We start from the raw sequence: 17,464 nt of genomic DNA, 5'->3' as shown, positions 1-17,464 counted from the left end.
ACCAAGTGTCTCAGTAATGTCCTTTGTCTGGTGGAGTGACTTAAGTATTAGAGCACCTGCCTATCAAGCATGAGGCCCTGAGTTCAAACCCCAGTGCCACCAAAAAATAAAAATAAAAAAAAATAATGCCCTTTGTAGTAGAAGCATCCAATCCAGAATCATTAATTTTTGTGTCTGTAGTCAGTCCTTTCTTGACTTTTATGACCTTGATATTTTTTAAGATAACAGACAAGTCACATGTGTTCCTTATTTTGGGTTTTTCCAATGTTTCTTCATAGTTAGAATTTATGCACTTTGGACCATCGTATCACAGGAGTGACACTATGCTTTCTTGTGACATTGTGTTCTTCTCATTTCATACTGTCATTTGTCTTATTTTACTGGGGTGTTGACTTTGATCATTAGCTTAAGATGTCATCTGCTGGGTTTCTCTAAGTAAAGTCACTTTTCCTGCTTTGCTATTAATAAATATTTTGTAAAGCAACACTTTGAGAGTATGTAAAATCCACTTCCCATCTACTTTTACCTACCAGTTTTTGGCATCCATTAATATTCCTTTTCTGGATTGATTTTACAGTGATCATTTCTAAATGGTGACTTTTCTAACTACATTACTCTTTTTGCATTTATTAGTAGACATTTTACTATAAGTGAATATTTGACTTCTTTATATCCGTGTATACTCATGGATTCCTATTTTATTCAGTAGATTATAATTCATTGCTATCATTATTTATTTATTTTGATGTATGCCCCTCTCCCCGTGGTATTGGGATTTGAAATTCAGGGTTTCTTACTTACTAGGCAAGCACTCTACCACTTGAACCATGCTCTCAACCCTTTTTTCTTTTTTTTTTTTTCCTTTTTCTTTTATTATTCATATCCTTTTTTCACTTTAGTTTATTTTTCAAATACAGCTACCCTTTTTGCCTGGGGCTAGCCTCAGGCTATGATCCTCTTACCTCTACTTCTCACTTACAGACATATGCCACCACACCTAGTTTGTTTGTTGAAATGTGGGTATCTCTCCCTTATTTTTTGCCCAGGCTAACTTCAAACTGTGATCCTCTCGATCTCTACCTGCCAAGAAGCTGGGATTACAGATATATACCACCATGCCCAGACTTCTGTGTCCTTTGCCATGTCCCAGTCATTGCTTTAAGTATTTTGCTCTAACACAGGATACCCAGGTTCATTTTCTTTCCCTGCTTCTGCTCTAGAATTTGCCACTTCCTCTAGGGAGCCCTATTATGTGGGGTGTGGCATTTAGAAACAATGATCTGGGGTGGAGGTGTGCTAAATGCTACTGGGGTGTTGCTCTTCCCAGCCCTGTCAGTATAGTTATTTCTCTATGTTGAATGTCCTAAATCCAAACTGGAGATTATCATGTTATGCAAAATAAGTCAGGGTCAGAAAGACAAAGGTCACGTGTTTTCTCTCATATCTAGAAGATAGACCTAAAAGATAAACATATATACAGATACAAACATGATCATATGTATATATGTAGAGAGAACATGTCTGTAATAGTGGGTCTGTTTGAGGGGACTACGGAGAGGAGGGGGAGGAAAAGAGAATGATGGAAAGTGGATAATACTGAAATACATTGCATCTATGTGGGAAGAGATGGCTTAACAAAATACACAAAAAGCTGTTGAATAATGGGGTGGGGGAAAAGGGTAAGGGAGAGTCTAATTGAGAGGGTTAATCTGATTAAAAGTGCAGTATATTTGTGGGTGAAATACCAAGATGAAACCCCATGAACAATTAATATAAACTTTAAAAAACGAAGGATTGGGATATCAAACAGGGTACTAAGTGTTTGGTGTACTTTATATAGGGTTGTATGAAAATAAAAAAATGAAACCTATTTAAAGTGAAGGGGAAGGGATGAGGGAGAATGAAGGAAGGAAGGAGGGAATCTAACAGAGGTACATTGAAGCATATTTAGAAATGTCACAATGAAAACCCTCTGTATAACTAATATATGCTAATAAAAAAGTTTAAAAAAAGAAAAGAAAATCCTGAATCCATACCAGTGCCTTAAGTTTTGCATACCACCACAGGATTCGTTCTAGCTTTCCCTTTGTTTTATTTTTATACCTGTTTTTTTTTAAACCAGGAAAGATGTATTTTCCATTATCCTCAATATGTTTTCTTATTTGTTCAATCTCCCTATATAAATCTAATACCCTGACTAGATCCGGTTATTGCTTCATCACTGTACCCTCCCCTTTAGCCAGGGCTCTGCCTTCTAAGAAATAAGGAAGGTAGGAAAGAATATAGGCACAGAAGTTTTTCCTTAAATCTTTTTCTTTTAAATCTCAAGGTCGCAAGCTTGCTAGGCAGGCAATTTACAATTTAAACCGCACCTTAGTCCTTTTTGCCCAGGGCTGGCCTTGAACTGTCATTCTTCTACCTATAGCTTCCCTCATATCTGGGATGACAGGTGCACTGCCACACCTAGCTTGTTGTTTTTGAGATGAGGTCTCACTAACTTTTTGCCTGAGCTGACCTTGAATTGCAATGCTCTCAATCTCTGCCTCCAAAGCAGCTGGGATTACGGGCATGAGCCACTATGCCTGGCCTCAAATCTTTGGTCAAGCTTCTTTTGTAATAACTACAGTGTATTGAGCATGACCATACTGGGCACTTTGCTGGATGATGCATTTGCTATAGATTAGGACTAAACCATATACTAACTCTCCAAGTGGACATTGTCACCGTTTGGGGGGTGAGACAAATAAGACTCAGTGAGGTTAAAGAATTTAATTATGTCAGTTAGTTGAGCAGAGGTTTGATTGTAACCCTGGAAATCTGACTGTAAAGCCCACACTTCCAACCTCATGTACAGCATGATGGTAGCATATTAGTTGCTTTGGGAATCATCCCTGAGGAAACATTTACCAAACATCATCACTCTTAAACCATGTTATTTAATTTTTTTTATTTTAAGAAACAAAAAGAGGAAAAAACCTAGAAATTACTGAACTGATTCATAAATTTTTTTCCCTTAAAGTTTTTGGACACCGATGAGGGTTGATGATCAGGGCTCATCACCCATTAGGCATTTTAATGGTTCACACATTTGGTGTATATCATTTCAAAAGCAACCAACTATAGTCCCCATATTTTATAGTTTTTTTATTTGATGGAGACTTTTGAGCTGACCACCTGGGACTCTTAACTTAGTTATAACAAATAACCTGCTACAGTTTATGGTCTCTCCATTGCACCACTTTATCTCACCTAGAAGAAATAAAACAGAAGAACCCAACATTCTGTCCTACCTATGTGGAATAAAACATTTTCTAAATCTTTTGCAAAGCTTAACTCTTGGAAGTCTGTTTCTGAGGTTTTTCCTTTACCAGACTTCTTGGTTACTAAATCTTAACTTGAGAGAGAATAGCCTGAATCATCAGTTGGTGAATACCCACCTAGGAAAGCAAAGCTATCCCTCCATGCAAATTGTTTAAGCAGAAAACTTCTGTGGTTAGGCAATCTCTGGTAAAGTTACGTCCTTGGCAAGGTGTTAGGGTAGGCTAGTGTGGGGAAAAATACAGATTTTTTTTATTTTTTATTTATTTATTTTTTAGTACTGGGGTCTGAACTCAAGACTTCACACTTGCTAGGCAGGTACTCTACTGCTTGAACCACATCTTCCGCCCCTTTTGCTCTGGTTATTTTGGAGATAGGGTCTCACTTTTTTGGCCAGGCCAAAAAAAATCTCAAAAAAGTGAGATTGGGAGGATTGGACCACAGTCCTCCCAATCTCAACCTCCAATGTAGCTGGATAACAGATGCACACCTCTGTACCCCGCTGTTGGTTGAGATGAGATCTCATGAACTTTTTGGCCCAGGCTGGCCTTCAACCATGATCCTCAGCCTCCCAAGTAACCATGCTTACCAGGCATGAGTTGCCATTGCCCAGCAACAATACAAATTGTTTTAATATCTGGATCTGTAACTTGAGAATGATACTACAAATGTTTACTACCTGAAAACTATGTTCACTGTATAACTGGAAAGAGCAAGACTGGCCAAGAATATTTCCTTTCAGTACTTATTTCTACTGGGATGTGAAGGATACTTTAATTTTCACAGGTAATTAGGGTCTTTTAAGTCAAAAAGGAGCAATAAATGCTTGTTGGCAGGGTTAGAAAACGTACAAAAGAATAAGTGAATGAAGAAAGTTTAGATTCAACATTCTGAACCCCCACAATAATTGGCCTTTTAGAAACAGAATCTGTAATTCTGGCTTGTGGTAGAATTGACTTGTCTTCCTAAGGAGCTTTTTTCAGACTGGGAATAAATCAAGACTTCTTTATAAATCCTTTCAAACAGTATTCCTTAACTAATGCCCATGTAACTGACCATTCTCTTTATTTAATTTCACAAAATTGGTCATTGGAATAAAGAAGCCATCAAGACAATCAGAGGAAAAAGAGTGGTTTATTGGAAAGATTTGAAGGAAAAAATTAAAATTTCATGTGGAAAAGGGAGGGTAGGATAGAGTTTCCAGGATCCCAGAGAGAAGTGAGTTGTTTTTTGGGGGATAATAAACCCATTGGCTTAGAAAACATTTGCCTTAGAAATGTTAGATAGTATAGTGATGACAACAGAGTGCAAAAGATTAAATTTGAGATGTTTCTTCAAGGCCAAATGCAAAATCCTTCAACACCCAGCAAAAAAATTCCTTTCTTTTTAACTCCTCATTTTTACTGTAGTGTTGTAGTTTCATAACCATCTCCTTTCTCTCTATATTTCTGACTTTTTTTCCCCTCTCCCCTCACCTGTATACTCTTTCCTAATCTTGTTCATTCCTGCATTTTAGGAACTCTGACAAGCTTTATATGTAGAGATTCAGCCAATAAGATTTCTGATATATAGAGCTTCCTTTTCAGTGAACCGGTTTCAAACTGCTGGACTTCCTCATAGAGTAGCAGTAATGACATTTCATTAAAATTGAACATAAAAGGCCTGAAGGTTCTTTGACTGATGCGTCTGTCTGGGCTTTGTTACTTAAGAGATCCAGAAGTTGAAAGTTCACCATTCTCATATTTAGAGCAGTATTTAGAGAAATCAGCCTTGGCAACTGCTGTCCACACTGAGGTGACAAACTGAATGTTGGGGATTTGCCCCTAAGCATGCCCCCAAAGAACCTCCCTTTATTCCTAGAAGCTGGCAGGCTTTCTTTTCCTTCTTCAAGTGGAAACCTGAATTCTGAGTTGAAAGTGAATCTTTGCCCTTGGCTCCTCTCCAGCATTCCTCGCTGAGCGAATAGGGATTTTGGAATGTCAGAAAATAGAAGAGGGGAGGGGAAAAGATGTGTGTTTGACTGTGAGTGTTTATATGTAAGAACAGCTTCGTCTGGAAAGACTTAGGGAAAACTTGACTTCCTCAGACTGCTTCCTTCTTATAACTCTTGGTTCCTTATTTATATATATATATTTTTTAAGTTGTTTAACCTGAATTTATCACATCGGTTACAAACTCTTACAGGCCAGTGGAGTCAAGCTAAGGGAAGACAGCATGGTTTTCAGAGGATTTGTATTTCTTCCCTCTGGATAAAGTGACAGTAGTTGTTCCCGGCTCGTCTGCAGCAGGATTCAGAGTCATCCTTCCTCTGGGATTTAATCTGGTGTCATCAGGAACCTAAATTCAGGTTTCATTGAAGAGCAAGCCAAATAAGAAGTATTCTTTTGGGAAAATCAGAGACTCAATCTAGGCATAAAAGGTGTTGCTCAGAACAATACCCTGTACCATGAGCTACCAGTACTGAGCACTTGTGGTTGAAGCTGAATTGAAAAATTGATGGAACCCGCCTCTCAGACTCTGTTTAACTGTGGACTGGTTCAGAGCTCAAGACTATAATTTACAGGGCGGCTTTTATCCTTTATTTAGTTCTGTCCAAAGTCATCTCGCATCGACTCAAAAGGAGAGATTCTGTGAGAGTAACATACAGGGACAGTTTCTCAGCTTTGCCCGAAGAATCAAGAGTTGAGTGTCTTTCTACATCCTGAGGAACCATGTCCTCTTTATATACTCGAAGTAAAGAATTCACTCGGAATAGGAAATCTCAGTCTGATTCTCCCCCTGCATCTCCCTCCCCGACTGCCAAGACGCTCCGAGTAAGCAGCCTTTTTTACTTACGTATGTTCATAGTTGTTTCAAAGGTGGAACATGTGTTTATACATAGCTTGTAGAGCTAGGTTGAGAGCAAAAGCATTTCAGGACATACAGAAATCAGTAAAGGGGAAAAAGCATTGCAAGTAAAGACAGCTTGTCTTCAAGAGGTTATGGTTCATAATGCTTGATAAACTGTTAAATAAAAAACAGATCCATATTTCAAGCTACAGTTTGAATTTTTAATCAGTTGCAAACAAACTGACAGGGAGATTTTAGAGTTTTTATCACTATATTTTATGGGTCTTTTCTTAATTTCTGTAGCAATATTTAGTTGTTGCTTTTCTGTGCCTTATGGATCAATATTATAGTTCAGTTGGCTGTGAAATCATTCTTATTTCTCAGTCACCAGGTACCATCAGAGTATTTCCTGCTTTCAAGTCAAGAAATAACTCTAATAACTTTGGCGTCCAGCTGTGTAGAGGTGTTTGTGAAATCCTAGGCACACCCATTTGACACTTTTCTCCATTTACTCTAGTGAATGTCTCTGCTAAAGTGATGAGCACATGGATATTTGCATCTAATTTAGTGTCTTCCTCTGTTAGAAGCTGACAAAAGCAAGAAATGTTACCAATAGCAAGCTATGAGAAAGCCCTGATGGGCATATTAGGTAGTTGGCAAGGTGGCACTTCCTTCTTAGGCAACTTGATTGTCTTTATTGTATATACAGCGGAAGAAGAAAGCCAGTCATAGCTTCCTTATTTGGGGAACTGTGGGGAGAAAATCTGAACAGACTGCTTATTTCTTTTCAGTTATTTCATATCCATATTCAATGTCTTCCTCACCATGTAAATTATCAGGTAGTGGAATTTGGTGTATGGCATATTGGTTTGGGGCCTCAGCCAGGGATGTTTATAGTAACCAACTTACCAAAAGAATGTTGTTGTGAGCTGTTTCATTCATAAGTTCTTTTTTGTGAGCAGACCAAGAGAGGGTTCAGTGTACAGGTCACTGTTACTAAGTTCCAAGAGTGTTTCTTCCACACATGGACTGGTACCTTCCTTTTCCAAGGAGCCACAGACACTTTCTCCCCAACAGCTGCTGGGTACCCAGACACCACCAACTGGGGTTCACAAGGCTAAACACCATTACTTCAGTTGGTACTTCCCTTTTCTCCCTCCCCTCTTCTCATACTCCATAGTACTTTTTGGTGTAAAGAGCCCCTTTCAACATTTGTTCAACTGTAACCACAGCTCCCAGAGCAGTGGGTGATGCCTGTGGTCATTCAGCAAATTTCTCTTTAGTGAACATCCCCTTTCTGTTTTTCCAATTTTTTTCTTTAGAGTCAGGTACTGCTTTCTTCTTGTGTCACTCCTGCTGCCATCCACCCTTCCCACCTGCATTCCACTAACTTACATACCTGCCTTTTAGACAGAGGTCACAGTAGGAGAAAATTTGAGAATTTAGATTACAGGAACTCAAAACATGGGTAGCTTTAATAAGAGACTGCTTCCCAGTTTTAGTGGTCTGTGGCTATGAATTCCCACAGTAGCATCAGCTTACTGTAACCAACTTCCAGTGTCCAAATGGCTTAAGACCATACTATAGAGAATGTCTGATATAGAGGAAGATATGCAAAACTAATTTGGAGACTGTCGACTCTTGGGACTGCATACCAAACTAGACTTCATCTCAGAAGATTTCACTAGCCTAGTTCCTTTCCTCTCATGTCTGACTAATTAGGGTGCTCTTTAAAATTTGGTTTGGGTGCTCTTTAACAACTAATTTAATGGTGCTATTGTGCTTGTGTGTCTTCTGATACTCGTTTGTAACTGGTTGATCCTCTGCTACCCTGACATGTAATTATTGCTATCAACATTTTACATATGAGGAAGTTTGAATCCATATAGAAGAAAAGTGGCTTTCCAGCATCACTCAGATAATAATAATAATCAGTACAGTCTTGATTTAAGCTCAGTTCTCCCTTGACTCCAAAACATTAATCAGCAACACTGGGGTGCATATCGAGTAGATTTGAAGGTCAATGTTAAGGACATGCTAAGGGGCAAAGACGACAGCTAAAAGCCTAAGTAGCTATGAGAGTCCAAAATTTATCTATGATGGGGCCATAGGAAACTGAAATTTCAGGAAGGAGGAACACTGTGTCCCTAGACTGAGGGAGACGATTGACAGGTTATAACTGAATCTTCCATGCCTGATTCTCAAATTCTAGTCCTACTCTCTGAGACCATGAACTCCACATAACCTGAGACTGTGTGGGCTACAGAGTCTTCAGAGTTCTCTTGAAGAAAATGATTGAGCTTTTATAGTGAAAACACAGGAAGTATCTGTGCATTTTTGTAAAGGCAGGACAGCTTTCTCACTATCATCATTCAGACGTCTGTGATAGGTGTATACACATGTAGTTTTCTTCTAGAGATCACACATAGTTAAAGAGATAGAGCCCCTGATCCAACATTCTTCAGAACAGGATTGAAATTTTGATCAAGGATTTAAAAGTTTGTTATTTTTTCTTAGTACTATTACAGGAGATAAATATGAAAATGTCCTCAAAGAATTTTAAAATAATGACTGTCCATATGAAGAGAATATTTTGTACACCTTGCACTTAATCAAATGTTCAAGAAGACCTATGGGCAAATTTAAAACTATAACTCAACAAGTATTATTTTTAACTTGAGGAAGCAAAAGCAGGATGATATTTTAGTGACTGCAGAACTGAAAACTAGCAGCACCTGATACCTTTCATGTTATATGATGCCTGGTTTCTGTACTCAGTAAGCCTTTGACCCTTTTTAATGATATAGAAATCTAATGCCTGCCTAGAGATTGTGCAACTGTTGTATTCCCTAAGACTAATCATTCCTATGCAGAAGACAGTCTGTGTCCTCACCAGCCAAGATTTGTATTAACTTTCTCTAGTTTGTATTTTTAAAAATAGTATTTCTTATTCTCTGGACATTAATTGTACTATTTGACATGGTTTTTAAAAATACCCCTTTTCCTCAATAGGGAAATCTTTTTTATAGCCTGCCTCCCTTCCCCCCCAGAATAGTTGTTGTAAGTGGTATATTCCTAGTATTGCTGTTTGGGTCTCCTGTGAAATGACAAATAAAGAAATAACTTATTTAACAGCTTTTTTTGACTTCCACACTACTTTTGCATTAGTTCAACATCTCCTTTGTCTCTAAAGGCTGGAAGCTCCCTGAGCAGTAGATCTGTTAACTCCGATTTGTTACTCAGGAAAAGCAGAACAGTTTCCAGATTCACTCTTATGTCTAATGGGAACCCTATCAGGTTGTTCTTTATGAGAATCTAAAGGGTCAGCCTCCCTTCTCACACCATGAAGTAACAACATAAAATGCTTGTTTCACAAATTAGTAGAACATTTCCTTTGACAGTAATTTTTCAATATTAAAAAATTATGAGCTATAAATATACTAGACACCCCTAGCTCTTGCTTTTTAATCACTATGTAAAATATAAAATTTTGAAACATAAGAACTAGTCTATGGTGGGTTAGCATTTTAAATCATCCTGAAGCCATGAACCAGGTAATTACTAGTCAATATTCTCAAATTATTATTTGCTAACTAAAAATACATTTTGTGTCAGGCATGGTGGCACACACCTATAATCCCAGCTCTTAGGAGACTGAGGCAGGAGGATTGCAGGTTCAAGGCCAGCCTGGGCTACGTAGCAAGTTCAAGGCCTGAGCTACATAGTGAAACCCTATCTAAAAAACACACACACACATATACTATATTTATATATCTACACAGATATATACAAAGAAAACAAATACTTGTGAATGTCCAAATTGTAGTGCTTATTTGATATTTATTATGTTGATATTTATTACATCTTGAAGTAAGTGGGTCATCATCTGAACCCTGGGAATCTTTTAATTAGGCAGATTTTTATTGAATTGGTGTTCATAATCCTAGTATTTGACCCATGTTTATAAACCAAGATCAGTATCATTTTCCCATTTAAAATGGACTGCTTCAAGTCTAACATCTCAACAGGAAAGATTTTCCATAATATTTTTCACCCCAGCCATTGATGTACATAAAGGAAACAATTAATCATCTTGCTTTGTTTTATAACCAGCCCTATAAACTAATTGGTGCATTGAATGAATAATTGACTGATAAGAGATTGCAGCTTTCCTGAGAGCTTGTCTATGTGGGAACTCTGGTTTGCAGCCAGAGTCATTCTGCCTCTTTTCTTTCCAGATTTTCACTGTTGATAATCATTCTTTGCATGTGCTTTGTGCCTACCTCTTGCAAGTATCAAATATTTCTGTAAATTCTGGGAGTTTTTTTTGTTATGGTACTGGGATTTGAACTCAGGGCTTCATGCTTGCTTTCACTTGAGCCACACTACCAGTCCAAGCACCAAATAGTTCTGTAGCATATTATCTTATTCTCTTTGCCTATATGATACTACATCTGGGCCACTGTTAATTTGGAATCCATTTTTTTACTCCATTTTATAATTTATTGTCATAGAATGAGAAACATTTGTCTGGATGAACCATGCTAATTAGGGTGCAATCTGTTAACCATTTTTTCTGCCTAATTAAAGTCACTAGTGTATTTTTGTTTGTTTTATTCCACACAAGAAAAGCCAATAAGCAGTAATTACTTCTTAAAAGGAGTCTTCCTAGGCAATAATAGTAGGATCTGTAGGAATAAAAGAAGATTTCCCATTGGGAACCATTATATGAATTCTGGATAGATTCTGGCTTAGATAACTCATAGAGCCAAATGAGGTGGCATTTGAAGCCTTGGTTTGTTGGCCAGAGAAACTCAGAGTTTTGAAAGCATCAGCTCTTTCCTGCAAGCTATGTCCTGCCCTTGCCACTCTTCTGGTTCCATGGTGAGTATTGAGACTACCTGCCCTGTTTTGTTTTCTTTTGTTTGAGACAAGGCTTTACTATGTTATTCAGACAGGTCTCAAACTCATGTGCTCAGGAGATTCTCCTGTGTCCTCCTCTGAAATAACTGGGACTACAGGCCTGTGCCACCATGGCCAACCAACCTGCTCTATTCTGAATCTTTCCACAATTAATATTCCATGAGCATCTGCTGTATAGCAGGCTCTGTACTGGACACTGAAATTCATAAATGACAGTTTCTGCCCTCAAGGAACTGAAAGTCTAATTGGAAAGATGAAAGGCAAGAAGTATAACACAGGGAGGTAAATTTTCTAATAAAAACATATAGGTACAGAGTGTTTTAGAAGATCAGTCAAGTGGTAAATGCATTAATGTGATGTATACAGAACAAGAGAAGCTGTATGGGCAAAGAAGAAAGAGATAGCACATTATAGAGGTAGAAAAAAAAGATAGGAGAAAGTGTGGCATTATTTTGAGAGCTGCAGATCAGTGTGGCTAGAAAAAAAGATATATTTAGAAGTATAATAGGAAATAAGACTGGAGACTTAGCAGTGTTCATGTCATGTGAGAATTAATTGTTATTCTGAGGATTTGGGGAGTTATCCTGTGGATAAAAATTGAAGATTTGAAGTAAAGGTGTTGTGATCCAGATTACATTAGAGAAGTAAGTCTGGCTGCTGTGGAAACTGGATGGTACAGGGACAGTCAGGAGGTGATGAGGTCACTTGCTTCTAATTGCAGTATTTCAGGTGAGACATAACAAGGGCTTGAACAGAGACGTGCTTCAGGTAGTACAGAGAGCATTCAGTTGTTGAGAAGATAGGGCTGGTGAAATATGGGGACTGATAGAATGGGAGCAGAGATGAGTCTGGAAGAGTGCAGAATCAAGGACAATTGCCAGGTCTCTAGGTCAGGTGACTTGGTTAAAAAAAAAAAGATGATATGACAGATGCATCAGCAAGCACAAGAGGCAAAATCATGTTGAGCAGGGAAATGGTTTCACTTTTGGGCAGGTTGAATTAGAGATACTTTAGGATATTTAGATAGTCATATCCAGAAAGTACAGGTTGAGCATACCTAACCCAAAATTCAGAAAGCCCCAAAATTTCAAACTTTGTGAGCACCAACATAATTCTATAATTGACCACCTGTGACAGGTCACAGTGAAAATGGAGATGTACTAAAAGTATTGTTTTAAATTACCTTCAAGCTATGTTCATAAGGTGTATATGAAACAAGTGATTTCCTATTTGTACTTTGATCCTATCTCCAAGATATCTCATGACTATGTAAATATTCCAAAATCTGAGACACTTCTTAACCCACACATTTCAGATAAGGGATACTCAACCTATAGTTGATCTGAAGTTCAGGGGAAAATTATTGGCTGAAAAATTGATATTTATGATAAATCTGTGGGATTGGTGAGCTTATCTAAGGAGTAGATGTGCCATGAGGAAAGGGCTAAGAATAAACTGTGGAGAAGTTAGTAAGGTGTAGAGAGGGGTGTGCTGCTGCTTCTCCCTGCACTTTCCTTTCCAGCTACCACTAGAATCACATACAGGAAGACAGCAGGTTCTGTGTTTTATTTCTTTATTTGTGGGCGTTGTAGTCAGCCTTCTGCTATAGTAATAACCTTCAGTTCTCAAAGGATCTAGAAATTTAGGAAGTCAGTTAAGGGTCAATTGGTTATGAGTTTTGGGTTGAGTTCTAGTTTTATTTTCAGTACATAACCAGATGTGTGACCAGGGGATTTTTTTTTTTTTTCAAATTTGAAGAAGTTCCATTACTGCTCAGCATTGACTTGGTTGGTTGTTTTTTTTCCCCTCAATCTCATGTATGAGTGAGCTGACAACTAATTAAGAAGGCCAAAGGGAAATGACTTAAAGTTGGCTTCCATCAGTCTTTTGTTATTTTTCAGCTCCTTTCAGTTCTGTTCTTGACCTATTTATTATGCGGTGGGTGGTGGCTATCCACAACTGGAGTTTTAATTCTCATCACAGCCCTAAAACACAATAATCGTCTTTGGTTACACGATGCAGGAAGTTCTACCAGTGAGATAATTAAAGGTACTATAAGTATATCTAGACTTTTATCTCCTCATGGTTCATTATGAAAACATTTTCACATAGGTGTTGTGTGCAAAATAGCAAGTGGCTATTTTTAAAGTTGTTTGTATGGAAAGTTAAATATTTTAGATTTAAATTAAAATTTAAAATAGATGAAAATATAATAAATCATTAAAAACAAGAAAAATCTTTGTTTTGCTTTCCAAAGTGAACTTCACATGATTGGTTATCTAGGAAGACTATATAACCATCCAAATAGTAAATAATTAGCTTCAATATCTATAGGGAAGAAAGGATAAATAGTGATTAGCTTGAATAATCAAAATCTACAAATAAAACCCTTTTCTTAAATGCTAAGGAATTTATTTGAGCTTAACTCTTCTTGCAGCCAACAAGCATTGGTAGTACCAAAAGACCAAAGAGGGACAAGAGACAGAATGGAAATCCAGGGAAAACTGTAGTGATATCAAAAGCTAACATTTATAAAACACTTACTATGTCAGTGGTATACCAAGCACTTACATTTATTGTCTTATTTAATGTTTTTAATAACCTTATCCATTGAGTACCATTAACCCCCATTTTACTGATGAGAACACTTGAGAGAATTTGGCAGTTATCTAAGGTAACTAGTGATGCTACCTAATAATGTTGCAGCCAGTAGTCTGGATCCAGAGCCTCAGTATTAACCAGAAAGATGTGTGGGTCCTTCCAATGGAATAGCTTCCTGAGTTATTGCCAGTATATCTGACTATTTGGAAAGGAAGATGAAGACAATGACAAAACTTATTTTAAAGGAAAAAAGGTTACAGAATAATTTAGGAAGAAACAAATATAAATTTAAAAAGTCAGAATTTTAAAATTGATAATAGTTTAATTATTTTTAAGTATCTGTGATATGACTGTTAAGTACTACCTTTGCAAAGGAGAAAAGATCTCCTATGCCATAGAACATTGTTACCTAGAATAATTTTTAGTGTGTCTGTTAATTGTCTATAAATTGTTACCCTAAAGCCATTTGTAAGTGCTCAAAAACAGACTCTTAAAGTAGTCAGATTATTTCTGTTATTTTATTTATACCATTAATTTGCTTTGTAAATAAATTTTAAATAGTACAAAGGTATGCTTTAACTCAGAACCTGTTAAATTACAGAAGCTTCTAAATAGTAGGGCCTGAATTTCTGAATTTTTTCTTATCTGAGGTACCCTTCCCCTACCAAAAAAAACCAAGCAAATCAAGTACAAAAACATTTCCTCTCCCAAAGGTCTACATGTTAATATACCTGTTTTACTCTGGAAGGCAGTTTTAGCTCCCTAAATCTAAACAACCTTGTGAAACTGACAAGACTCAGCTTCTCTGTTAGGGTATAACAGTGGAAAACTCAAAGAAAGCTTCAGTTCTTCATCATTCAGAACTTTGACTTTCAATGCTGAGTAGCACTTTAGGATAACTGTGGCCCTAGCAAGCCCCTAACCTGTGCCAGATTAGGCATTATCTGATGTAATACTGCCAGTTTTCATGACCACTGGTTTCAGACTCCAGGCTGATATATCCAGGAGTTCTGTACTTTCTATAAAGCCTTGCTCAAAAATCCCTAGTCAGTAAGAGTGTCTCCTTTTTATTTACCGTAGGTGTCAGATAGCTAGTATTTGATTGATTTCAATCAGTTTCTTTCTTGCATTGCTCTCCTAATTCTTTCCTTCCCAAAAAGAGCTATTTGAGATTTAAAAAAAACCCATATCCTAGATTTTACAATTGTACATTTTATTACACACTGGCAAGACTGGGCACACATAGGTACTTAATGCAAATACAGGAAATGAAGGCTACTGCCCGTTTTAAGATTTGAACTCTCTGCTCCTATCCCATTTAGAAAAGAGTCACAACCCACACACTAGAGGATCCTATTTCTGAAATGAAGGCCAAACATAGATTTTTCCCAAGGCAATTTGGATTGCTGTTTATTACAGTTTGCAATTGTATCTAAAATGGGTGAATTAATATTTTGGTTTCTGTGAGAACAGAAAGAAAAAGCTAAAAACAAACCCAAACAATGTACACACAGGTGAATAAATGAATAATAAAAAAAGAAGAAGTCCCTGAACTTCGTGAAACCTACAGAGAAATAAAAAGTTTTACCTTATATCACTTAGGTCCGAAGATTTTTTTTCTCTTTAAAATGTGAGGTCTAGAGAGCTTCACAATCCTCTATGCAAAGGTCTTGATTCATAGCTTGGTACAAATAAAATTTAATGACTGCTATCCAAACAAGCTGTCAGACTGTGGTATTTGCAGTGTTAAAAAAAAAAAAAAAATCTGTCTCTTCCCAGGCTTTGGGCATGGGAAGCTTGCTGCTTAAGGAGGTGTAATGTTGGTCAGTAGCAGCATCTATTGAAGGACGCTAGCTGAATAGTGCAGTGAAACCTGGAACCTCAAGTAGAGACACACACTAATACTCAAAGTGCAGTTTAGGGCCTAACCGGGGACTTTTTGAAGCTTATGACTTATTGTATGTAATATTTCCTAATAATGTTTTTTGGGGGTTGATCAAGCTCTTTTCTCATGTGTTCAGTGAGCCCAATTTTTGAATCTCCAGAATGTATTTCATGGGCTACTATAGTTTCAGGTGGTTTCAACACCAGAATGAGCTGAAAACTCGAGGCCATGAAAGTAAAGGTAGATGGCAGTAGGAGAAGAGTGACCTATGAGCTACAGCCACACGTTTGAGAGCTCCTCATTCTGTTGGTCATTGTCATCGTGTGTGTAGAGCACATGAACAGCTAGGTAGAGAACTTACGTGAACTTGCAAATGTATGCATGCGTCCTGAGAGTTTTGAAATTATCTTTAAATGTGAGATGGCTTATTTCAGATATTTTATGGAGGACTTTCATATTCATATGCTTCCTTCTATAATAAGTACATTTTGTGAGTTCCCAAAAAAATGCAGAAATTCTTCAGAAGCTGGCAATATCCATAAAGAAAAGGTGCAGGCCTACAATAGGGTAAGATGTACTAGAATATGTAAGGTGACATTGTGTGATCTCTTTCTACTTGCAATATTAAGTTGACATGGTAGATGTGTGAGGTCCTGGGTTCAGTCCCCAGCACCAAAAAAAAAAATTTGTTAGGATACTCACCGTCTGGTGTATGAGATTTTTTAGAAGTATTTATAATATAAGCTCAATGTAAATACTATATTTGACTTTCCTATTTAACTTATTTTCCATATGCATTTAGCAGTTGGTAAAGACAAATCAAAGAGTATAATACGATGAAGATATGTGTGATTTTATAGTTGCTAATTTTTGCTTGAAAGTATTCTCTGTTACACACACATGCATAATTCTGCTCACACAAATGCCTACTTTTCCCAGCATAAGATAGTGTTCTCAGCATTGTTCTGATTCTCAGTGTATAGAGTGTAGCATACTATAGGCAGCTGAGAGGCCATGTATCTTACTCTCAGAGTGTTATAAACTAGACTGTGTTTCATATTGTTAAAGGTGAATCCTTGTGATAATTGGAAATGAGTCCCCAAAGATGTCCTGGCCTGATCTCAAAAACCTGTATTTATGACAAGATATTTCTCCCATGATTATGTTATGTTACATGACAAAGTTGACCTTACGATATGGAGGGCTTTTGGAGAGGGCCTGATCTAATCAGAGGAGCCTATAAGGCAGCAAGAGCTTTCTCCACTGATGACAGAAGGGGAAGCAAGAAATGTGAGGTGTAGAAACGACTCAGTGTGCTACTGCTGGTTCTAAGAGGGAAGGGGCTGAGTAAGAAGGGATATGGAGGCCCTTACAGGCAGTGGGCAGCTGCCAGCTAACAGTGGCAAAGCAACAGGGACTTTTGACCTGCAGCTGCTGGAAATTGGATTCTGCTGACAGCCCGAATAAGCTTGAAGGCAGGATTTCCCCCACATCCTCCATACAGGAGCCCAGCCTGCAGATACCTTGATTTCAGCCAGATGAAAACCTAAGCAGGGAGTCCAGTAGAGTTGTGCCATACTTGTGACCTATAAAACTGGGTGTTTTATGGACTCCCAAGCTTTGTGGTAATTTGTTTGGGCAGCAATAGAAAAATGATTAAAATTTTGATGATACTAAGAAAATATCATGAGTTTTTTAGATGAGAGAGTGTTAATACAGCCTCATTATCACTGTCCTATCTTTGTACAAATCTTGAAATTCTTATTCTACCCATTCATGTATTTCTAAATTGTTCAAGATTCCTAAATATATTACTCAGGGCATAGGCTCAAAAAGATTTACTTTAAAGCTAGAGAGGTACCCATTCTCCTTATTTCAAGTTTTCTGAAAATCCCATCCATTTGAGTT

The 17,464-nt window shown here is 37.5% G+C and overlaps 1 protein-coding gene across 8 annotated transcripts in view; it reads left to right on the top strand.

Annotated features, from left to right (window-relative positions):
* Ppp1r12b (protein phosphatase 1 regulatory subunit 12B) overlaps positions 1–17,464 on the top strand; it is a 216,694-nt gene that overhangs the window by 163,828 nt on the left and 35,402 nt on the right. Inside the window, exon 20 of one of the 8 annotated variants that reach the window (XM_020169189.2) lies at positions 5,503–6,034. The exons of 6 other annotated variants lie outside the window; for them this stretch is intronic. In XM_020169189.2, the coding sequence (XP_020024778.2) occupies positions 5,503–5,571 (69 nt within the window). In that variant the 3' untranslated portion in view covers positions 5,572–6,034. Of the gene's footprint in view, positions 1–3,782; positions 6,132–17,464 lie in introns of those variants that run through there. One more of the 8 variants, XR_012439041.1, reaches the window with a different exon arrangement.

This window comes from Castor canadensis, chromosome 11, assembly GCF_047511655.1.
Source record: "Castor canadensis chromosome 11, mCasCan1.hap1v2, whole genome shotgun sequence".
Classification (NCBI taxonomy): Eukaryota; Metazoa; Chordata; class Mammalia; order Rodentia; family Castoridae; genus Castor; species Castor canadensis.
The sequence above is the reverse complement of the archived record's forward strand: the minus strand, read 5'-3'. Positions and strand labels throughout refer to the sequence as shown.